Below are 25,483 nucleotides of genomic sequence, written 5' to 3'. Positions count from 1 at the left end.
GAGACTCTCCATTTCCTGACTCTAGGCATTTTCACTTGGTATCTCCCAGGCCTGGAATAATATCCCTCATCATCTTTATGTTCTGGCTTCTTTCAGGTCTCAGCTGAAGTTCCACTTTCTGCAAGAAGCCTTTCCCAATTCCCCTTAATTTTAGTGCCTTCCTTCTGTGATTCTCTCTTTCCTTATTCTGTATATAGCTTGTTTGCATATTGTTCCCTTCATTGGGCTGGGAACTCCTTGAGAGCATCCTTTTTACCCCTTCTTTGTATCCTCATCTCTTAGCACAGTGCCTGGAACATATCAGATGCTTATTAAATGCTAGCTGCTTGACATGCTGTGTCCTTTGCTAAATGTCAGCTCCCTTGGGGCAGAGATGGTTTCCCCCTTGTATTTTTATATCTCCAGTGCTTAGCATGGTACCTGGCACCTGGACACTTAAGAGAAGCTTATTGATTGCTTGATCCCTGGGTCCTTGCCCCTCCCCATCTCCCAGGGGACCCTAAACTCCATATGCACAGACACACATATATGGTACTAGGGGAAACCCAGAATCTTCAGTTGGTCTGGGTTTGAGGGTCATCTCTGGTACTTAACTGCTTGTGATCACCACAGGAAAGTCCTTTTTTTTTTTTTTTTTTTTTTAATCTGAGCCTGTATAATTGGAATAATATTTGCCCTTGGCCTGGGAGTTAGGAGACCTGGATCTGCCATAAACTTGTTCGGTGACCATGGCCAAGTCTCTTCCATTTTGGGGACCTGGGCTTCTTCCTCTCTAAAATAAGGGGGTTTAGACTAGAAGGTCTTTACCATCCCTTCCAGCTCTGAGTTCCTGGTTAGGACAGCTATTTATTATAAATATGGCCCAAGATGTTTTCTATAATTCTCTTTTACTTAATTAGGGAAGGCTACCTGAAAGGCACACATGGAAAGGGGGCCAGGGAGGGGGAGGAGAGACAACCATTTATTATGTACCTACTTTGTGCGAATTTTATAGATATTTCATTTGAGGAGTGAAAGAGCAGAAAACAGAAGCATTTTGTTGTTCAATCAGTTCAAATATGTCTGACTTTTCATGTGCCCATTTGGGGTTTTCTTGGCAGAGATACTAGAGTGGTTTGCCATTTCCTCCTCCAGGTCACTTTACAGATGAAGAACTGAGGCAAGCAGGGTTAAGTGATTTGCCCAGGGTCACACAACTAGTAAGTGTCTGAGGCCAGATTTGAACTCAAGAAGATGGGTCTTTTTGACTTTAGGCCCAACACTCTATCCACTGAGCCACCTAGATGCATTTTAGGGCTCTTTAAATGATAGGTGAGAAGAGTAGTGAACCAAAAGTTTTACAGCTAGGCAGCTTGAGAGAGTAGGACAAAATACAAGGGGGCAGCAGAAAGATAGGCACACTCCTTCACTTGTGAACTAGTCCAAATATTATGGAAAGTAATGTGTAATTATGCTAAGAAAGTGACTAAAATAGCTATACATAGACACTGAGATCTTTTTTAAAAATAAATATTTTTATTTAAAGTTTTGAGTTTCAAATTTTATCCCTCCTTCCCTCTCTCCCCTCCTCCCTTCCTGAGGGTACAAGCAATCAGATATAGGTTATATATGTGCAATTATGTAAAACATTGCCATATTAGTCATTTTGTACAAGAAAACTTGAATAAAAGAAAAAAAGTGAAAAATAGCATGCTTCAGTCTGTGTTCAATTAATATCTGTTCTTTCTTTGGAGGTGGATAGTATGCTTCATCCTTTGGGGATGTCTTGGATTACTGTATTGCCGAGTATAGTTAAGTCATTTTCAGTTCTTCATCAAACAATATAGTTGTCACTGTGCACGACATCCTTTTGGTTCTGCTCACTTCACTGTGCATCAGTTCATACAAGCCCTACCATATGTAATGTAGTGGGGGGTTGTCCGCCTCCCAAGCTACATTACACACTCAATGACAATAGGAGCTGCATCTCCTTCCCATGACTCTCCCACAGCCCAGAGAGTAGTGGAAGGTGAGGCTGAAAAGTTAAGACCCGTCTATGGAGAGAATTGAAAGCTAGGCTGAGTGTGGAACTAATTGATGCCGCAGGCCATGGAGAGCTAATGAAAGTTATGAGTAGAGGACAAACACGTTCCAGTAGGTAGGGTTGGGTTTGGGACAGGCTGAATCTAGATTTTTGAACCTGGGAAACCAAGGCAAGAGGGAGACATAGACAAAAATGGGAAAGGCATTTCAGTTTGGATGAGCTGTTTTCTCAGTTGCTTAATGTACACAAAATCTCTTCTCCCTAGGGGGAGGAAACCCTTTAAATTAATTCACTGATTAGCCAAGAAAGATGATCTCTGGTAATGGAAAATTGGGGGCTTGGACAACTCCTGAACAATCTATTGGTAGGCAAAAAACAGTGCTGGGCTTGAAGTCAAGAGAGGCTGGGTCCTAAGCTCACCTCTAAAAGCTAGGTCATCCTGAAGAAGTAACCTTCCCTCACTGAGCCTCAGTTTCCTCATTTGTAACACTGAGTACATTTGTACCACTTACCTTGCAGGACTGGTGAGAAAAGCATTTCATAATCCTTAAAGCCTTGTAGAAATGTGCATTATCCGTACTCCAACCCAGGACTCAGCCTGACCAGTCAGAGGCCTCTTTTCCTAGGTTCCTCCACTGCGACTAGGTCATAATACCTCCTTATCCACCGAGAGAAAGATTAAACACCATAGGACAGACACTAGTCCCAACCAAAGTTTATTTCTATAAATTTATACAAAACGTTTCAATATGGTACAATGATCTGAGAAATATGAAGAGAGAACATATACATACAGGCTCATTTGGCCATAAGGTGCTGGGATGTGAGAAGGCATCTCTGGTCCCCCGCTCTGCAAAGGCACATAGATGAGAGGATCATAGGGATTGATGCTGGAAGAGAACTTACGAGATTAAACAGTCCTTAGTCCTCATCTTAGCACAGGAAAATGAGGCCCAAGGAAAGGAGGTGACTTGCCCAAGATCACACATATAGCATAGGACACAGATATGAGGTTTGGGGTCACCCCTGGCACTTGGTCTTCAGGTGAATGGTACTGCTTGTCAGGCCCTGAATGGAGGGAACGCTCCCTGATGGAGGCCACCTTTTCCTTCAGACCCTAAAATGGGAGAGGGGCCTATCCCTGTGTAAACTAGCTGTTCTCAAAGGCATGGTTTGGGCCCATGGAGTGATTCTCCATGGAGCCTCATCCACATCTTCAATTTCCTCTCCGGACCTTTTCATGCAGGCCACACAGGTTATTCTCCTATCATGGGAGCTGACCTACATTTCCCTGGCCAAGGAGCTCACGAGCCCCAATATTGGATTTCTGTCCCTATCCTCTGCTTACTGAGGTGAAAACTGAGGCCTAAATCTGTGGAATGACAAGGCCGGGCTTACCCAGACAGTAAGTTAGGAGCATTTCATGCCAGGCCTGGTTTCCTGTGACATTCAGAGTTGAAAGAGAAGTATTTAACAAAGGGGAACAGGGGATGGGAGAGGGGACAGCATCAAGGGGTATGTTTACAACAGTCTAAGTGTGGGAGAGAGTTGGGGAAGGAGGGAAGGTGTTGGCTATGCAAAAAATCTCAAAAAGTAGAAGGTAGTTTTCAAGACCATCCAGTCCCACTCCCCCAAACCAACAAGGGGAGATAAAATACCAGTAACTTCTCCTACATGCCACCATCTCTAGCTTGGGCAGATAGTTCTAATGAAATCACACAAAGGTCCACCCAACTTGTTCAGTATAGGTCAGGGTCAGTAGCAGCTGGACTGTACTAGAGGGCCATCACTTTCCGTGCTTTAGGAAAGTGATGGACTATCATGTGGTTGGGGACAAGTGCACATTAGTGTGACTACACTAGGGATGGGGGTGGGGCACAACGAATGTGGTGGGATGGAGAAACTGTTTCTTTAGAGTCTAGGGTGAAGCTTTTTAGGGTTATGGGATCCTCAAACTAGGAAGGATGCTGGAGCTCATCTGTTCTAACCCCTCCATTATAAAAGACGAGGAAGTTGACCTTGGGCAACAAGAGACTTGCCCAAGATAAGACAGGAAGCAAACTGCAGAGTTTGGATTTGAATCCAGATTCCTCTAATTTCATATCCAGGCAGGATGCTTTCCTATACAGTCTTGGTCTCCTCTTCATAATTAAATAAGAAAGTAACTTTTTTTTTGGTTTTTGATGATGGAAGGAGGGATCAGGTTGAGAAATATGGGGAGAAGGCAAGAAAAAAATCAGTCCAGAGTGGGATGTACTAGAAGCAAGAGAGTTTGGATACATTCACTTTTTTCCTTAAAAAAGACCTAACATTGTAATATTTTAACAAAATTATTATTTTGTTATTATAATTTTCTTTAAAATAACCCACAGACACCCATGAGGCTTCCAAATTTACAGAAGAAAAAGCACTTGAGAACTTGGTAGAAAAATGATTTGAGGCTGACTCTTCCCCCGAGGGGGAGGCCGCTGGCTGCCCACCACCAGCCCAGTCCACTCAGTTCACTTCCAGAACTTCTGTCTCAGGAAGACCAAACTTAGTTTTGTGCTTGTCAAAGAGTTTCACCAGGGACTCCATGTACATGCCATGATATAGATCGATGTCCTTCTGGCTTGGATGCTCAAGTTTGGGGATGGTGATAGGCTCACCCACTGTCAAGAGAAAGATATTATCAGGTATCTTGTTAGAAGTTTTGCTAGGCCACTTCCTGCCCACAGTTCCTGTACCCCCTGACTGATCTCTTCTATAAAACTAACAACCAAGTGAGGGAAGAAAGAGGAAAGAGCTTTGATTTTGCAGTTAAAGGATCTGAGCTTACGTTTCTAGACCAGTCACATACTACCTGTGTACCCTTGGACAAAGTCAATTCACATGTTTTCTCAACTGTCAAATGAAGGGTTGGCCCTGAGAACCTATAAGATCCTTTCTAGTGCTAAACTTTCATAATCCAAGTTCAAATCCTGCCCCTAATGCTTGTAGCCATGGTGCCACAGACAAGTCCCTTCATGCCTCAGTTTCTCTATCTGTGAAAAAGGGATAAGAGGAATCCTTGCGGCCAATGAGAGGAAAATCTTTTGTGTACCTTAAAGCACCAAAGGAATGTGAGCTATTACTTTTACAATGCTTCCTAAAGCACTTTCCACATAATAGACCCATCAAGGGAAATAGCCCAAGTATTATTTGTGGTACAAATGACAAAAATGAGCTAACACTCAAACCCAGGTATCCTGACTCTTGTCCAATGTTCTTTTCATCATACAATGTTGAAACTGGAAAGGTTTTGTGGTCTAATGAAAGGGACACAAGTCTTGGAGTTGGAAGACATGAAGTTGGGTCCTGGTTCACCATTTTTTATGGAGAAACTAAAGCACAAAAAAGCACAGCATGTCATATACATATTGGCTATGTGACCATGGGCAAGTCACATCCCCTCCTTCTTTGAGATTGTGTCCTCCTACCAAATATATAAAACAAGGATAACACTTGTATTGCTTGGTTCACATGGCTGTTGTGTGCAAGCTACTCATTATACAAGTAAGAAAACTGAGGCCCAGAAAGGGAAAATGACATGTGACACAGCAAGTATACCATCATGAGAGGGGGGAGTACACATCAGTAGAAATCCTTTCAACTTTATCACTGAGCTTTGAAAGAAAAGGATTTCAACAGGCAGAAAAGAGGAGCCAGGCATGGAGGATGGCTAGCATGGATGGCCAGAGGAAAAGGGGGTTTGCAGAAGGTTTGAAGAACCAGTCTGACTGGAATGTACAGTGGACAAAGTAGGGTGAGATAAAGGTGACCTGAAACTAGACTGTGGAGGGCCTATCAAAGGAGCTTGTGGACTTTTGAAAGAGGCTATGAAATGAGGTCAAGAGAAGGTCCCTTCCAGCTCAGACAATCTGAGTAGCAATGGATCTTGAGGGGGCCTCAGAGTCAGCTGGCTTCTGTCCCCCTAACTTTCCCTCCTCCCTTCCTGCTCATCCAGGCCAAGCTCCCAGTCTCTCCGAGGGCTTTTGTCTTCCCAGTGCTTAGCACCATGTCTGACTCCAGGTAAGTGCTTACTAAAAGTTTGTTTACTGAGCCACATTCAACTTCAGGCCCCACTCTGCTCTTTTGTTTCCATGAAGCTGGGCTGAGAGTCACTGTCTGAGCTTAACTCCAGCTCTCTATTTCAGTCTTTACATTGCTATGGTGGTCTACAAAGAATTTCCTCAACAACCCTGGCAAGGAGGTTGTGCAAAGGCAGCATAAAAGGGACCTCAGGGGTTATTTTGTCTAATTATGCAGATGAGGAAACAGACACAGGAAAGTTTAAATGACTTGCCCAAAGTCACACACACAGGTAGTGTCAGAGGTGGGGTTTGAACCCAGGTCCTTTAGCTCTAGGCACAGGGTCTTTTCCATGAAACATGCTGTGACTATCTCCATTTTACAGATGGGGAACTAAGGCCCAGAGATATTACTCTAGGCCAACCAGCTAGTAAATGGTAGAGGCAGGATTTGAACCCAGGACTTCTTACTACAAATTCAGGGCTCTGTGACAGCACACTGTACACACCTTCTTCTCTCCTGCTTTGTGACTAAATCCTAAGGAAGACAAATTAGAGCCTGACCTTACTTCCACCCTGACAAAGCAGGCTGTCAAATGATTCATGCTGCTGGATCTTCAGGTTCTACTTGAACAGCTATCCCCCATTCCCACCTCTGCCCTGTCCTCACCCCACTTACCAACCGTGGTGATGGGCTTAGAGTATGGCACTAGGCCCCAAGTGTTGGAGGAGAAGAAGCCCCGACCATGGAAAAGGCAAGGGGCAAAGCCAATGTATTTCTGGAACTTCTTCTGGACCCAGCGGCCCCATGAACCTTCTTCAAATATTATTTGCTTGTAAACTTCATTTTCCCCAAAGGAATAGATGGGAACCAAGTCAGCCCTAGAGAGAAAGAAAGCACTGAGGAAACTTTCAAGTCTTTGCCACACACTCAAAATTCATTTCATAATACAACTAAAAAGAGCAATGTGTGACCTTGGACATGTCACCCTCCCTCCCACACACCTCTGTCCCTGCCCCTCTCCCCTTTCAGGCCTATAAAAGACAGTGGGTGGGTTAGATGATCTCTCTGGTCTCTTCTAGCTCAGACACTCTATGTTCCATGGACCTGAGCAAAGCCATCCCAGCTCTATTTTATGGTCCTTCCCGAGGCTTTGTTTCTACATTTGTAAAACTGAGATAATCTCAAGCTGACTCAACAGAAGGTGGTTGCAGGGACCAAAGGAATTAGAGAACATCAGAACTACAGAGGGGCCTTGTATGATCAAGTCCGAGCTTGTAATTTTACACAGGAAAAATACTGAGGCTAAAAGATGGGAAATGATTTGAATAAGGTCCCACAGCTGAGGTGATCACCCAACTGTCCTGGCCAGGGCCCTCTCCTCCCAGCCTACTCACCCGTGCCTCAGGGCCAGCTTCACAAAGCCCTTCCGGTTCTTCAGAGTGACGGCATTCTTTCCTGGTGTGGAATTCAGGGACTCGGCAGCACCCCCCACCACGATGATGATAGCATTGCCACTCCCATTCTTGGAAAGCAGATAGTCAATGGTGTCACGGTTGACAGGGCAGATACCTGTGGCAAAGCAGAGCCATCTATGAGGAAGTCAGCAGTGTCTTATAATCTGCTGGCCCCCGGGGGGGGGGGGGGGTGGGGGGTGGGGGAATGATGCTCAGGCCTGGGAGGTCTACCTGTCCTAGTTTTACAATTTGTGCCTCACCAAAATTCTGCGAGGGAAATGGTACAATATCATCCTCACACTTTTGGAGAGAAGCAGAGTCAAAGGGGAGCAGTGTCACCAAGAGGGTGTCGGTAAGATAATTGTTTTTGGTCTGGACCCATGATTCCATCAGGGTAATGAACCCGTCATGTGGAAATTCCTCCCCCCCCCCCCAAGATGCTGATCTTCAACTCATCAGGAACTTAAGTTCTAGATCATCCTTCAGGATACTGAGAGCAAATGACTCTGCCATAGCGGGTCACACAGCTACCAGGACTTGAACCCAGGTCTTCCTGATTCCAAAACTCCCTCTTGATGACATAATGCCAAATTTCATCATGTAATACTGGTGATAACTAAGTGCATTCCTCACTATGACCATGAGGCAGTATGTATGTGTATATTATGTGTATGTGTATATATATATATACACACGTGTACATAAACAGAGACATATGCACTATGTATTTCATATATATATATATATATATATATAAATATATTATCTATATAGCTATAACCATAAATGTAATCATCTTATAGATGAAGGAATTAAGATGCATCATCAGTTAATAAATGACTAGGCCACATTCACATGGCTCGTAAGTGGGCACTAAGTTATGTGTGCATGCAGTAAACCGTAGGCTTGAGTGACTTTTGTTGGATGAAGGATGGTTGATGAGCCATGGCCTGATCCATCCACTGGATCTTGTTAATGTAGCCAACCAAAGTTCTGGATAGGAGAGGAGGTTAGGGGCTAGGTGCCAACTGTGGCTATGGCTTCAAAATTCCATCAGGGGGCAGCATCAGAACAAGATTTGCAGACCACAACATGATTCATTTGGAATTTAGGGATCTGAAAGGGGCCTTCCATTTCTCCAGCAAATTCAACTACTTCAAATTTAGATATGAAAACTAAGGCTCATCTAAGTCACACAGGAAATAAGCAGCAGTCAGAATTCAAAGCCAGCTTCCTTACTCCAAATCCAGTGTTCCTTCCATTCTCTCCAAGCATCTGGAGGGCCCTTGGAGGCTAAACAGAAGCTCCCTCTACAACATCCCCCACCTGGTTATCCAGGCTTCATTCTCCAATCTCTGATACCTCACGATGGGTCTTGACTTTAGAAGACTTGGGACTCACCTACCAGCTTGGTCACTGATTGCCTATGTGGTCTTTGTAAAACAACTACATTGTATTTATTTTAAAAATGTTTTCTGTGTGGATGTGTGTTTATTCTTTAAACTACTTGAGGGCAAGAGTACTTTCATTTTTGTCTCTGTCATGTCAGTGCCTCATACACAGTAGGTGTTTAATAAATGCTTGGCAGACTGCCCAAAGACACTCATTTCTTTGCTTTGATTCAGTTCTGAATTTATTATTACCCTCTGACTCTCATCCTTCCAAAGCACTTTCAGTGTCAGTGATCTCACTTGAATGCCACAGCTGCTATGATGCAGGCAGGGCAGATATCAGCATCCCCATTTTGGAAGAGAAAACTGATGGAGAGTGGCTGAATTCTTTGTCCAGGGTCATAGTGGATCAGTCAAATCTCACTTGTTTTAGAATGCCGAGTCACGAGGCCATACCGGCCAGCGTTCCCTGATGCTCCAAATGATGTTTCAAACATTTTAACTCTAGCACTAGTTTTTCCATCTGGAATATGAGATTATACGTGTTCTAAAACATGTTTTCACTTTTTTTTTTTTAAATGAGGCAATTGGGGTTAAGTGACTTGCCCAGGGTCACACAGCTAGTAAGTGTTAAGTGTCTGAGGCCGGATTTGAACTCAGGTCCCCCTGACTTCAGGGCCAGTGCTCTATCCACTGTGCCACCTAGCTGCCTCTGTTCTAAAACATTTGATCAAATGTCTTACTATGACACATGACGGGTTCAAGAATCTGTGCTTTCCTTGGCACAGGTCCTCCACTGTGCACAGATACCAATGACACCACAATTTGGAGATGGTTTCCTTAAGCTGCTATAGCTGAAAATCTAACACCCCGTAGCCAGCCTGGTTATGAGCCTTTCTGAACTTAGATGCTGGGCTAGGCCTGCAAGAAAAGACAATCTGCCACCAGCACCAAAGTGGAGTGGGCCCTTTTTAGCCCAGGGTCACCTTCACACTAAGAGAAGACGACAGAGGAGGGCAGCAGAGGGGAAAAGGCTAAATCTCCACTATTTAAGTCCCGAATGTCCCTAGTTCCTCTTTAGCTTGGGAGTAATTTCAAATCCTCGGAGTCCTTCCTTCACCCTAAAGCAGCACTACCTATAGGTTCCAACAATATATTCTTTTACCCAAAGTGTTCAATGTCCAAACCAGTTTAGCAAATGCAAGGGGAGATCTAGGCAATCAATGTGCTGGGCTCTTTCAAGGCAAGATGGTGGGGTTTTGTGGCGACCAGGACTACGTGACAACTGAAGCTGTTTAGCTTAGAAACTCTACTAGCCTCTAAGGCCATATTATAGGTATGTTGGGAAGATTCTTGGACTCTGTACATGGACAATTCTTTGGTCTTTTTTTTAAAAAACCTTTTTTGCCCCATAAATTCTAGCAATTCCCCTTTAATCAAGCCCGTGGACCTCATGTAACAATTGGTCTCCCCTTTCTGGAACACGGCGATGACATAATAGGGTGGTATTCTTACTACACGTGTCTTCCTTGCAAGACGAAGTTCCACAAGGGCAAGGACGATATCCTATCCCAGCCCAGGAGACCACTCTCCCCATGGGCCCAGAGTGGGACTCTTCACACAACAAGGACTTAATGACCATCTCTGTAGCAATTTCCGGGACACCTTATAGTGGCCTGCAGAGACTGAGAAAGCGCACAACCGAATCCCTCAACTAGGGAAGGGGATGGAGGGAGGTAGCCTGGATGCTCTTCTCAAATACAGGACATAAGAAGGAAGTCCCTAGAAAGTGAGATGAGAGGCCCCATTGGCAAAACACCAGCTGCTGTCCTTGGAGAAGCGGCTATACCACACAGTAGGAAGAACAGTGAGTTTTGGAGTCAGGAGACCCGAGGACAAGTTCCAGCTCTAACAGATCCTATCTGTGAGACACAGGACAAGCCACTTAACTTCTGAGCTTCAGTTTCTTCATCTGTAAAAGGGGCATGCTTATTACTATTATTACGTACTTCCACCCATAGGGAAAATGCTAGTTTCCTCACAGGACTGTTGCCAGCTAAGTATTTTATAAAGCTTTATGCACTACCCAGTGAGAGTCATTATTGTTCTCACAATGGGAATTAAGTCAATATTTACTAAGTGCCTACTTAGTAAATTTTTACTAATTGCCTACTATGTACCAGGCACAGTGCTAAGCTCTGATGATGAAAAGAAAGGAAAAGGAGCCTTTCCTCTTAAGGAGCTCACAATCTAATGAGGAAGATAACATGTAAACAAATATATGCAGGATAAATTGGAAATAATTAACAGAGAAGGCTTTTTTTTGGGGGGGGGTCTGTTTTCTCCTTTATAACATGGCTAATAAGGAAATATGTTTTGCATGACTGCACATGTATAATCTAGATCAAAGCGCTTGCCTTCTCAAAGTGAGGAGGTCAGGGAGGGTAAGAATTTGGAACTCAAAAAATTATAAAAAAATGAATGTAAAAATGTCTCTACATGGAATTGAGAAAAAATAAAATAAAAACATTCTTTTAAAAAGTAATTTAAAAAAAAGAAAAAATTAACAGGGGCAGCTAGGTGTCACAGTAGATAAAGTACTAGCCCTGGATTCAAGAGGACCTGAGTTCAAATCCAGATTCAGACACTTGACACTTACTAGCTGTGTGACCCTGGGCAAGTCACTTAACCCTCATTGCCCTGCGCCCCCCCAAAAAAGAAGAAGAAGTAATTACCAGAGAAAGCACTAGCATTAAAGGGGGGGGGGTCAGGAAAGGCTTCCTATAAACAGTGGGATTTTAGGTGGGACTTGAAGGAAGTCAGAGAAGCCAGTAGGCAGAGAGGAGAAGGATAATCTATGATCCAGAACGGTCACTGAGTTCAAAACATTAATTTTACAAATAAAGAAACTGAGGTCTGGAGAGGGGAAGTGACTTGTTGAAGAACACAAGTCAGTAAGTGAAAGAGCTGGGATTTGGAAGTTGCTTCCTTGACTCCAAAATACTGTTTCTTAGGACCCAGGCCCAAGCTAGGAATAGACTTGGGACAGGGAAATCTTAGAAAACGGTTCCTTAAATGGAATTTTTAAGAGATGAAAGGATCTCAGAGATCCTCTGATCCAATTATCTAATTTTATAGATAGGGAAAGTGAAGGAACTTGGGCAGCTTAAGGCTTGTCCTTGACTAATGAAGATGGAATCAAGGAACACACTTAAGGGCACCCTGTCCTTAAACAGGGCTTAGTGAGGGTGTGTAGAGAAGAAGCAAAGGATGAAACTATTTGGGGTTCTCTTGCAAGGAAGCAGAAAGGATGCATTACCCTTTTGTTTTCTTACCTCCCGACATTAAGTATTCTCTTAACACAGGGACCCTGAAGTTCCCAGCTAAAGTTGCCAGATAAGGTCGGATCCCAGGGAATTTCTTTCCAACCTCTGTGGCCTCGGTGCTGAAGTTGCAGAAGGCCCCCAGGCCCATGATACCATGGGGATGATACCCAAAGATATAATTCCGGGTTGTCAGCAAGTTGTGAGTCTTCACCAGCTAGGATAAAGAGTTGGGGGGAAAAGAGAGAGAAAAACTGAATAGAATCTCAGATCTGGAAAGGACATCTGGAAAGCATTTGGTCCAATCTCTCAGTCAGTACAGGAATATCCTTCATAGTACGACACACAGTTGAGATCCATGCTTAAAGATCTCTAATGATATTAAGCATCACTAGGAAACCTATAATATTATTAAACAGCACTTCTAGATGCTAGAAAGTTCTGGCTCCCAAGAACTTTAAACTACTCATTCTGATTCTGTCCACAGGGGCCACACTGAATAGCCACTTATCCTTATATGAATCTTATTTATCTTTGTTCTTTCTTAGTCACAGGATGTCTTTGAATATATTTACACCAATAATAAGTATTATAAATCAAATAATTAGAAAATATTTCAGTAACTAGATAACATTTGTGTGCCACTTCTATCCCTTTTCTTCCTCCTCCTCTATCCAACAGAAATTTGTATAAAGATCTTTCTTTACAATATCCTGCTAATATAGATAGTTGAAATATTATTTTCCCCATTTTACAGATAAGGAAATAGAATCAGAATGATTAAGTCCATGGTCATGTGCCTACTAAGTGTAGAAATCTGAATTCAAACCCAGGTCTCCTGACTCCCAGTCATAGGATCACAGAATTTTGGCTGGAAAGTTACCTTAGAGACCATTCTACTTTGTGGCCTTTTGAATGAGATAATATATGAAAAGTATTTTTTAAATCTCAAAGTGTTATAGAAGTGTTATTATAATTAGGGGCCACAACAGGCCAAAGGGGGAGGGAGAAGCCAAGCCCAGCTCCTTGTGCCAGCCCAGATTAGGGAAAACAAAACAGACCAGGACATAGAGGCCTAGAGATGACCTCCCATCCCCCTAGCAGTTGAGGACTATAAACAAGGCTGACCAGGCTATGTCTGAGAATGCTCTGAAGGGAGACACCATCATTGGTCATTCCATCATTCCCTACTCTCCACCCCCAGTATGAGACAGATACATGGGGGAAAGCCTCAAGCACTGACTGTTCTGTGTTTCTCACGTGCCCCTTCCAGGACCCATCCCCCCAAGTATCCATTCCCACAGACCTACCTGGCTCTTGCCAGGGACAAAGGCCAGGGTAGTGCTTTATTTTTTAATCACATGAGGGGGAAGGGACAGAGAGTCCCAAAAGTGGACAATGACAACCAATGTCAGCCCCTGTCCCCTAGAATCCCAAAGCCCTGTCACTTGCCTGGAGTACAAGCAGCACTTCAGGGGAGGGGAAGGAAGATGTAATGTTTATTTTTAAATTGGTACTTGGCAAAAACAAGGCCCAGAGCCTGGGATTTCCTGGATCTTGGCTTGGAAGCCATGTATCCAAGGCAAGGACCTTATGCTGTTTGACCGGGATGAGTTGAAAACAACAACAACAACAACAACAACAACAACAACAACAACAACAACAACAAAAGTTTTCACTGAGCTCAGGGTGAAGGTAGGAACTTAGGTTCTATTGCCAGCTCCATCTCTAATTTGCTTTTTCTCAGATCCTCATGCCCTAACAGTGCTCCTGCATTCTAAGAAGGCTAAGCTGGCACGGCATAAGCTCTGGTAGGTCCTATCAACCTGGAAAAGGCTTTGAGTATGAACCTGGGGATGAACTGTTGTCATCCAAGGACTAGCCGAGCTAAGCCTGGAAGGTTTACCAAAATAAGGTTTGCTACACAGTAGTAAATTTCGTGGTCAAGAGGACCAATGAAATAAAATTAGCAAACACTGACCTATCTATCATGTTTGAAGGCTAACAAAGCTCTTTACATCAATTACTTCACTGGCTCTTCAAAGCAATAATGATAGTAAGCTTTTATATAGCACTTCAAGGTTTGAAAAATGCTTTATTTGGTCTCATTTGATCCTCACAACCATTCTGGAAGGTAATTGTGATTATAGTTTCTATTTTGCAGATGGAGAAACTGAGACAAACAGAGGTAAGATGATCTGCCCAGGGTTGCAAAGCTAATCAGATTTGAACTTAGGTCTCCCTGACTCCTGGCCCAGTGCTCTATTCACTGAGCCACCCAGCTGCCTGTGGAGGGGCCAGGAGCAGCATAGAGAAGGGCAAGAATTATCATCTTCATTTCACAGATGGTAAAACTGAAGCCAGAAGTGAAGTGACTAGTCCAAAGTTACACAGTGAATGAATTGCCTGATGGGTAAGTATATACATGAACTTTTATCTGTCATTCTAGAAACTATTAGAAGAAGAAACATCAGGGCAGCTAGGTGGCACAGTGGATAGAGCACCAGCCCTGGAGTCAGGAGGACCTGAGTTCAAATCTGGCCTCAGACACTTGACACTTACTAGCTGTGTGACCCTGGGCAAGTCACTTAACCCCAACTTCCTCAAAAAAAAAAAAAAAAGCAACATCATGCACTCCTGGCAGAGCAGAAACACCATTCAATGCAGAGTCAGAGGACCTCAGTTTCAATCCCATTTCCACTTTTTCCCTTCAAGCCTTAGTGTCCTCATCTATAAAATGAGGAGACTGGACTAATGATTCTTAAAGTCCTTTTTAAGCTCTAAAGGCTTATTTACTTCTAGCTCTGACAGCCTGAACTTCAAGTACCCTTCCAGTTGTGCTCCTCTGCATGATGGTTCAAGTCAATGTTCTCTGTACTTTGAGAACTGGGAGAAGAAAGGCTTAATATGGGGCCAAGGGTGTTAGGGAGGACATCCTGCAAGAGAGGTGACTAAGCTCTACCATACCCAGAGGTCTGTGCCTTCAGATTCTTATTCCCATGTCCCTTACCCACCCTTCAAAGGCTGCCCATCTCAAGTCCTGCTTCTTCCTGGAAAACATTCTATTTCCACTACAATACAGAAGGAACTCCTCCTTCTCTCAATCCCATTTCTACTTCTTGTCAAGTAGAGAACCAAGTACAGTTCAGAATCACAGTCATAGTTCTAGAGCTGGGAGAGCAGCGACTAAAAGGTCATTCACTATCCCAAACTATCCCCAACATCTTTGCAAGGTTCACTTCACTCAGGTAACAGAAGAAAAAGGGAAACCTGAACCTTATTTATCTAAAGAGTCTCAAACCTTCACTCTGTTTTTCTAGGAAAGAACTAGTCAAAGAACACACAGGTGGATTTTACTTTATGCAATAACTACATGATTCCTGAAAAGCTACCTCTAGACTGAACCCTATTTTTAATTGCTTTGAGGGAAATCTGCTTTTTTTTTTAAGTGAGGCAATTGGGGTCAAGCGACTTGCCCAGGGTCACACAGCTAGTAAGTGTTAAGTGTCTGAGGCCGGATTTGAACTCAGGTCCTCCTGACTCCAGGGCCGGTGCTCTATCCATTGTGCCATCTAGCTGCCCCGAGGGAAATTTGCTTTTTAAAAGAGTCCTGTGGAATATCCTTTTGGATGGAGTAACAACTCATGTTTTGGGAGGCAGCATAACATAGTAGATACCTGGGTTGGAGTATGAGTTCTGCACTTGCTTAGCCATTTGGGGGGCAAATTAGTTTGACTTCTCTAGGTCTCAGTTTCTGGTCAAATAGTGATAAAAAAAAAAAAAACTTGTACTGACTATGTCATAGGGTTCTGTGTTCTTTGTAAATCAAAGCCCCATAAAATTTTGCTACAGGAAACAGAGTTTACACTCTGGTAAGATGTCTTGGACCAAGAATATCTTCTCTTCTCTCCTCCCATCCTAATTCTACCTATCCTTCAAGACCGCCTCCTTCCACTTTCCTCTTATATCACTCTAGCCCACACAATTCTCTCCTTTCTCAGGATTCCTATGGTACTTACTACCTGAACCTTTCACTCTGGCCTTTGTAATACACTGTCTGAACACCAGGATGCCTGTTTTCCTAAACCACACTGTGAGCTCTCGAGTAGGAGGAGACTTGACTGTTTCTCTATCTGCCATCAACCCAGATACAGAAGATGCTCAGCAGAGAAAGCTCAGTCTATGACAAAAGAGTGTTGATCTTTGAGTCAGAATAACTATGCAAGTTCAAATCCCTCCTCTCAGACTTACTAGCTGTGGGACCCTGGACAAGTCACTTCCCTTCTTGAGGAGGAGGAAGTATCTCAGTTTCTTCATTTCTAACTGTACTTTACAGGATTATAAGGTTCTGTGAACCTTATAGCATTATAGAATTCAGAGCTGCAGAGGAAGGGAACAAAGCATTTATCAAATTCCTACTATGTGCTACACTGTGCTAAGTACTTTACAAATATTATTTCACTTTATTCTCAGAACAACCCTGAGGTTGGTGTTATTGTTATCCTCATTTTACAGCTGGGGAAACTGAGGCAAGGGGGGCTAAATGACTTGCCCAGGGTCACATATCTGTTAAGTATCAGAGGCCAGATTTAAACTCAAATCTTTGTGACTCTAGGCCCAGTATTCTGTACAACATGGCACCACCAAGTTGGAGAGCTTGGAGATGATCTAGTTCAACTTCTTCATTTTATAGACGAAGAAACCGAGGCCCAGTGTGGATAAGTGACTTGCCTAAGGTCTCAAGGCTAATAAATGGCTGGGTTTGGTTTCAAATCCAGAGTTTCAGGCTCTCAATCCACTGCTCTCTTCAAAGTGTCATAACATATTCTTAAACTGCTGAAAGAGAAGGATCTGTGTGCAACAAAGCCCCAAAGAATCCTGCATTTCTCAGGGATGTTTGAAGGGTTATGAATACAAGCCTAGTATATCCCATAAGTTAATGGTTTCTTTGTTCTCATTCTGCAATTAAGGTCAGTGTCTCTGATGAAGCAGGTAGAAGAAAAGAGCTCAAAGGATCATAAATTTAGAGCTAGAAGGGACTTTAATGATAATCTAGTCTAACTTCTTTAACTTTTAGATGAACTAAAACCCAGTGAAATTAAGTGACTTACTCAGAGCCACCAAAAAAAAAAAAAAAAGCCCTCAGGGAGTCAAAGGGATAGTGTTATTCTCACAATCACCCTGTAAGGTAGGTGTTGTTATTCTCATTTTGCAGTCGGGAAAACTGAGGCACAAAGGGAGCTAGAAGTTTGTCTTTGAAATTATGGAGTCCAACTTCCGTTCCCTACCACATGCACACACATGCTTTTTTTTTTTTTAAAGACAAAGAAAGTTACTGAGGCCTAGAGATAGGGAATGAGTAGCCCAAGATCACACAGAAACAGTAACATAAGAGTTGAGGTTAAATGAATCAATCAATTACCCCCATTCCACCTAAAAATCAAACAAATCAAAAATAAACAAAACAAATTCCCACATTGGCTGTTTCAATGTATGTGTTTTATTCAGCATCTTGAATCTATCACCTCTCTATGCTTCATCATAGTCCTTGGAGTCTTGATTGGTTATGGCCTTGATCAGCATTTTGTTATCATCATCATCAATATGCATTTATTAAGCACTTACTATGTGCCACATAGGGCAGTTAGGTGGCACAGTGGATAGAGTGCTGAGCCTGGAGTCAGGAAGACTCATCTTCCTGAGTTAAAATCTAGCCTCAGACACTTACTAGTTGTGTGACCTTAGGCAAGTCACTTCACCATTTGCTTCAGTTTTCTTATCTGTAAAATGAGCTGGAGAAGGAAATGGCAAACCACTCCAGTATCTTTGCCAAGAAAACCCCAAATGGGGTCATGAAGACATGACTGAAATGACTTAACCTTTAAGATGTGCCACATACTGTAATTAGCACGTAAAGCAATAGGTACTATATCTTGACACTTTTATCAGATGAGAATACCTCTTCTGAATTAATCAAAGGCATTAAATTGGGTGTGTAAGTTACTCAATCCATTAGTAAGGAACAAAACATTTTTAGTGGTTGAATGAAATGACCTTGCTATTCATAGAAAGTCCATGAGGACTGGTGGAAAATTTGTTCTGTGGGGCATATATAAACAATAACAAGCCAGTTCAGAATCAGTATTAAGTGGCAGGTGGGCCTAGAGTAGAGAGCAACTTCAGCCAAGCCCCCAAAACCTGAGAGGAAATTTCTTGGGGTGAAGGAGAGAACGTCTGTCTTCCTCCCCTGCCCCAATCCCTCTGACCCTAGGATGAACCTTCTGAACTTCAAAAGGTTGGAAAACTCTGGATTTCCTATGGGTGTCCCAGTTCTGTCCCCAGAATGTCAGATCATTTACAATGAGAGCAGAGGACAAACTAGGCATGTTAAGGAAAAGTAGCTCCAAGTCTCGACAAGAGCCCAGCAGAAAACTATATGCTCCCAAGGGAACCTTTGTGCTCTTTTTTTTTTTTTTTTGAGGGGCAATTAGGGTTAAGTGACTTGCCCAGGGTCACGCAGCTAGTAAGTGTCAAGTGTCTGAATCCAGATTTGAACTCAGGTCCTCCTGAATCCAGAGTCGGTGCTTTATCCACTGCACCACCTAGCTGCCCCTGTGCTCCTTCTTGATACCCACTACTACCTGCTCTAGTTGGGAGAGAGAGAAACGTTGGCTGCCATTGCCACCGCAAGGCTGGGAGCCCAGAATCATCCTAATGGTGGCCTGTGGGATCTGTGCCTTTAGGGACAAGGTGCTCAACACTGCCTGAAAGCATGCCTCATCCACAGTGATGTGATCCCAGTAAGCAACACTATGGGAGTGGGAAGGAGACACATCCCACTCAAGGAACTGGTGTGTTCTGCATTTCAAGGACTCTTGGCCTTCCCCAGTAGAAAGGAGAACTGAAAAGGAAGCAACAGTCTCTGTGCTTGTGACACTGGCCTCTGAGAACTGAGCTTTCCTCTTGTCCTGCCCTGAACCAGGACCTGGAGCCACTCCCTGACTATCTCTATGCCCCCTACAGATGCCCCTTCTCTTCTGTCTTCCCCCCCTATCCCACCCATGAAACTCCTTGAGAGTAGGAATGCTTGTTGCATTTTTTTTTGGTGGGGCAATGGAGGTTAAGTGACTTGCTCAAGGTCACACAGCTAGTAAGTGTCAAGTGTCTGAGGCCAGATTTGAACTCAGGTCTTCCTGAATCCAGGGCTGGTGCTTTATCCATTGCGCCATCTAGCTGGCCCTGCTTGTTGCATTTGTATTCCTAACACTCAGCTAAGTGCTCAATTTATCCAAGTGTCTGATGTGGGGTTTGAACCCAGATCTTCCTAACTGTAGGTCCATCCCTCAATGCACTGGTCCTCTTCTATTTCTAGAGAGTTGTCCAAGGCACTTTGGGTGACTGATCCAAGGTCACATAGTCATGAGGCAGGATCCGAACCCAGGTCTTATTGAATCTGAAGCCCATTCTTCAACTGCTCCACTTCAGTTCTATATGCAATATACTTCATGGTCTCTCATGGAGCTGTAATTCCATTGGTAGAAGGAACTCTGGCTGGAGATACACCTTGTACCAGAGGCAAGTTAGCACCTGTTCTGTAACTTATTGTCTTAGAGAACTGCATTTGGGAATCTCAGAGCCAGGAAGCTCATTTGCCACTCCCCACAACCTCACCCCTGACACTTAATTGAATTTCTTTGTCAGGTATTCAGGCACAGATTCGGGCTATTCTCTCTCCTTAGTCTGGACTTGGGACTATAAAGGACCTTAAAGACTGTCTGATACAACGTCTTCATTTTGTTGGAGACAGAGAGGGGAAACTGAGGCCAAGGGAGGGGAAGTGTGCTATGCAAACTCACAGAGAGAACACCGTTTGAAGCTTGGATTCAAACTGAGGGCTTCTGACTACAAATCCAATGTTTCTTCCATTCTAAACCTTCCCTTACCAGCTTCCTGTCATTCCTGGCATGACCTCCCTCATTAAATCCATCACCTATTGAATTCTCTCCCACTCTTTAAAGCCAAATGCACCTACCACATTCCTTAGGAAGCTCTATTCAGGTGTGATCCTGCCTCCCCCTCCCCAACAGACATCTCAAAGCCTCTTAGTTACTTGGTGTGTGTGTGTATACACACACACATATTATATATATACATATATATATAATACACACACACATATACATATATAATGGATAGTCATATATATATATATATGAGTATCCACTATTAGATTGTGAACTCCACTCAGGATTTCTTCTCTCCCCTAGTGCCTTATAGATAAGAGACCTCAGTGAACACTAAGAGCCCCAATTAGGGGAGTCACCATTACTCAGGGATACTAGGATAGGAAAAATAAATGTTTACTGGATTTAAAGACACTTACCCGGATGGGAAAATAATCTCGGAAATACCGCCACACAGCCCAATTTCTCACCCACTTTGATCTCCTGCCACCTTTAGGAAGAAGAGAATAACCCATGTTATGAAAATGAATGGAGGCAAAAAGGACAGATTATGGGATACCCAGTAGTTCTAGGTTCTGACCGGGGTACCGCATTTCAAAGAGCATGTTGAGAAGACTGACGTCTTGCCAAAAGAGCTGTTGAACAACTGCGGGGGTTTAGCCTTTTAAATAAGATGAGACTTGGGCAGAGTTGGAATGATGGATAATTTGAAGTAATAGAAAGTAGAGGAGGGAGCACACTTGTTCTGCATGGCCCTGAAAAGCACAATTGGAAATAATGGGGAAAGTTCAGCTTAAATTAAAGGGGAGAAATGTTCTAAAAATTCAAGCTGTCCAAAAATGAAATGGGATGTCTTAAGAAGTAGTGAGCCACCTGTCATTAGAAGTGTTCAAACACTTGTCAGGGATCTTTCAGAGGGAATTCATGCTCAGGTACAGGTTGGACCAGACAATCTCTGAAGTCCCTTCCAAGTCTGATTCTGTGGGAAATAATTTTTCCTGTCAACAAGATTCAGGGAGAAAGCCAGATCCTCTAGCAAACAGTGAGACTGGGAAGTATGTACCTTTTTTTGGGGTGTTCCAGTCAAAGACCAGCCATGTGAAATACAGTACTGAAATCAGCCAACAGTCTGTGCAGAATATGTACATGAAGATGAGGCTGCATGCAATTCCTATGGGGGAAAAGAACAACGAATCAGTGGGACCTTAAAGACAGCAGAAACCCAACTTCCTCATGTACAAAAGGAAATGGAGACTCAAAGAAAGGAAATGATATATTCAATTCACAGAAATAGCAAAACCCACCCAGTGCTGCCCATCCTGTGCATCTCTTATGCATGTCTTCCCATAAGTTTTTTTTTCCCCAGGGGACCTTACTTGATATAATAGAAAGCCCTTCTTAATGTCTCCTGACATTGTGACTATACCAGCGGGAGCATCTAGGCTATCTGTCATCTCTTGCCACATGGCCAGACCATCTCGTATAATTCCCTGATGCAATCTTTTATTGTTACAACTCTACAAAGTTCTTCACTGACTCTATGTTGTAGCCTCCTCACATACACCATGGGCCTATCCATTGCCCTCTGTGGGATATCCATTTTCAATTCTCCAAAGACTGCTGTGTTTCATGTCTCACAGCCAAGACTGACCGACTGACCATCTCGTCTCTTCTCTCCTCTCCTCTCCTCTCTCCTCCCTCTCTCTCTCTCTCTCTCTCTCTCTCTCTCTCTCTCTCTCCCTCCCTCCCCCCCAAAATGGAGAGCAGCTTATATAACTTTATTTGTCTTAAGTGATAATTCAGTCTTGCAAAAGGATGGAGTAACTAACAAGAGGAAATTCTATTCAGGATCTGATTTCATTAACAGGGAAGAAACAATTGCTGGGGTAGAAATAATGGGCACCTTTCAGGGAAAGTGACCATTTCTTCCTAAAGTAAATATGAAAAAAGGAGAAGAAGGCTGAATATAACTGGACAGATAATGCACCCTAGATTCGGGGAAAGTGAATTTTAAAAGAGTTTAGGGGAAAGAGAGGCAGGATCTAACGGACTAAAATTCTACAGGGAGAGACAGTGAGGGTGGGACTCTCAACAATGTAATTCTGAAAACACAAAGGAAGCGGGAATGAAGAGGAAAATGACAAGTTGTCTTCAGAGAATGTTATGGAACTCACCAATTGGGGAAGTATAGAAGATGGAAGCTAGGACTGGTTAATAAGTGAGTATATAAAAGCACGACAGTCTAGCATCAACAGTGCTAAAACTTAGAGTAAGCTGAAGAAGCTAGTGAAGCAACTGAAGGCAAAAAATGATTTTTAATAATAAATTTTAAATACTGTGAAGAAAGTAGGAGATCACAAATAGGATAAGACCTCTAACAGAGGTATACAGGATGAAAACCAGTAACTGACAGTAGGCAGAGCTATCACCTATTTTTTTTTTTTTACCAACATTTGACCTTGGCACAAGAAATGGTAGAAAAATAGCTAACAGGGACTTGATACTCAAGGTAAGAAAGGAGATTCATATTATCTAATTGTCCTTGTGAATTCAGATCACCTGACCAAGATGAACTGCATCCTCTGGTAAGAAAGACCCAACAGATGCGATTTTCTTCCTGGCTGTATTTCTGACTAACACCAAATCTTAGCTACAGTCTCATCCTGAAACCTCTCTCAGTGCTTAAGGTATTAAGGCACCTTAGAACATCTAATTGCCATGTTAATTTCTTCCCATTGGTAAGTTCCTCCCATGGTTCCATTTTTGGGAGGGGCCTAGGCTGGCTAAATTTTATTCCCCTCCCAGCTGGCCTTCTGACTTTCCAGATTTTAACAACTATGCTTCCTTAGGGGTACCTTCTCCTAATCTCTGCCCACCCCATCACTTGTCAGCTGTTTTTTATGTGTTGTCTGTCTTCCTTGTAAGTTCCTTGAGGGCTGAGACTATATTTCTTTTTGCTTATGTGTGTATAAAATCTTCACCTACATATTTATATACATGCATATGTATATATGCATCCCCAATGCTTGCCACATAGTAAGCATTTATCTTTTTTTTTTCTTTTTAGTAAGCATTTATCTTAATAAATATCTGTTGTCTTGCCTAAGCTACTTGAAGTAATATGTAAAAGACCATGGAGAGTTACTTCATAACTGAAGAGAGATAAATATCCCACTTTTCAAATAGGGAGGGAGAAAAAGTCTACAAACTATAGGCCAAAGAACCTGACTTTCATTCTTGGAAAAATTATGCAATGCATCATTAAAGGGATGGGTAATGATCACCTTAGCAAAGGAAGCAGTAATCACATATATGCAGCATGATTTAATTGGAGATTTAAACTGGGGGACTAAGCTGGTGATTAAAGGAATATTGCAAAGATAGTTTAACTACATTTTAGCAAAGCATCTGATATAAAGGATCACATGCTATTCTTGTGAAAAACATGAATACAAATTAGTACCTAATACAAAATTAGATGGATTTAGAAATGGTTAAATAACTGAACTTAAAGAACAGTCATTAATGATTCAATGTTAGCTTTGAAGGTGGTCTCCAGGGGACAGCTCCAAGGATTTGTTCTGGCTCCATGATGTTTAAAACTTTTATCAGTGACATAAAAGCACAGCTACAATTCCCATCATATCTGCAGTTGACACTAAGCTGGAGGAGATAGTTACCATTTTCAACGGCAAAATCAAGATCCAAAAAGACCCTACTAGGTTAGAGCATTGGGCTGAATTTTGGTAAGATAGAAATTCAATAGGGATAAGCATGACGTCTTACACTTGGGTTCAAAAAAATCAATTTCACAAGTAAAGATTGGGGGAAACATGGATATGTAGTAGTTTGTCTGGAAAAAAATTTGGTGTTTTTAGAGAATAGAAGGGTAAGCAATTATTAAATGCCTACTATGTTCCAGGCATTGTGCTGTACAAATATGATCTATTTGATCCTCAAAATCCTGGGAGGGAGGTGCTGTTATTATCTGCATTTTACAGTTAAGGAAACTGAGGGAACCAGAGGTCAAGTGATTCACCCAGAGTCATGTGGCTAGTGAGTATCTGAGGCTAGATTTTAACTCAGGTCTTGCTCTAGGCCCAGCATTCTATCTACTGTGCCATGTTTTAGTTAACTATAAGCTGAAATATTAATATGACTTGGAAGCAAAAGAGCTAATGCAATCTTGGGCTATGATAAGAGAAGCACAGCTTCTAGGAAAAAGGAGGTATATCAAATTTATAAGTATATGAATATACCCCAATTGATAAATGGTCAAGAGAGATATAGTCAGTTTTTTGATGAAATCAAAATTATATAGAATCATGAAAAAAATGCTGTAAATCATTATTGATTAGAGAAATAAGAATTAAAACAACTTTGAGAGATCATCTTACACCTATCAAATGGGCATCTATCATTTTAGTCATTCAAATGGGGAATGGCTAAATCAGTTGTGTGCATATGAATGTGATAGAAAACTACTGTGATATAAGAAATGATGAACTGGTTTACTTAGAAGAACTTGGAAAGACTTGGAACTATAAAGGAAGATGTCATCCACACCTCCAGAGAAAGAACTGTTAAATAGAAATATGCATAGTATAGTCTTACATATGTACATGTACGTATATTATGTATGTGTATATTTATAGATATGCTTATATGTGTGTATATATACATATACACACACACATACACATTTAATTGTAGCCTTTGGAGAGGAGTGAAAAAATAAAATATAAAACACACAGCAGAGAACAAGAGAAAACCTAGAAGGAAACACAGAAAAGCTGGGTAGCTTTGAAAAAAAAATCTACTATTACATGGGTTTTCTTGAAATGGAAATGGTTTTATATTGAATCCTCTCATGTTCCACTGTGTACGTGGAAAGTTGTTTTCTTGTTTTGTATTTAAGTTTAAAATGAATTTTTAAAAATTTAAAAGGAGGTGGTGATAACAGCTCCTCAATACTCTCCTCTGGTCAGACTTTATCTGGACGATTGTATTCATTTTAGGACATCAAAGCTTAAGGACACTGCTAAATTGGAGAGTACACAGATGGAGGCAACCAGGACTGTGAAGGTTCTTGAGCCTGTGTCATCTAGGGGTCATCTGAAGGAAGTGGGGACAATTAGGCCAAAAAGAAGACTTGAGACACATGATAGCTGTGTTCTTATATCTGAAGGGCTGTCACTGTGAGGAGGGAGAAGGGATTAGACTTGTTCTGTTGGGCCCAAAGAATGCACAAGGTAGAAGCTACCTAGAGGCAAAG

General features: G+C 42.4%; 1 protein-coding gene across 1 annotated transcript in view; it reads right to left on the bottom strand.

Annotated features, from left to right (window-relative positions):
• Nucleotides 1-2,722: 2,722 nt before the first annotated feature.
• DGAT2 (diacylglycerol O-acyltransferase 2) overlaps nucleotides 2,723-25,483 on the bottom strand; it is a 54,700-nt gene continuing 31,939 nt past the window's right edge. Inside the window, exons 3-8 of the mRNA XM_043997873.1 lie at nucleotides 21,272-21,379; nucleotides 20,628-20,698; nucleotides 12,257-12,461; nucleotides 7,471-7,645; nucleotides 6,752-6,954; nucleotides 2,723-4,674 (exon numbers count right to left, since the gene is read on the bottom strand). Coding sequence (XP_043853808.1) covers nucleotides 4,520-4,674; nucleotides 6,752-6,954; nucleotides 7,471-7,645; nucleotides 12,257-12,461; nucleotides 20,628-20,698; nucleotides 21,272-21,379 — 917 coding nt within the window. The 3' untranslated portion in view covers nucleotides 2,723-4,519. The remainder of the gene's footprint in view (nucleotides 4,675-6,751; nucleotides 6,955-7,470; nucleotides 7,646-12,256; nucleotides 12,462-20,627; nucleotides 20,699-21,271; nucleotides 21,380-25,483) is intronic.

The sequence above is a fragment of the Dromiciops gliroides genome, chromosome 3, assembly GCF_019393635.1.
Source record: "Dromiciops gliroides isolate mDroGli1 chromosome 3, mDroGli1.pri, whole genome shotgun sequence".
Taxonomy (NCBI): Eukaryota; Metazoa; Chordata; class Mammalia; order Microbiotheria; family Microbiotheriidae; genus Dromiciops; species Dromiciops gliroides.
The sequence above is the reverse complement of the archived record's forward strand: the minus strand, read 5'-3'. Positions and strand labels throughout refer to the sequence as shown.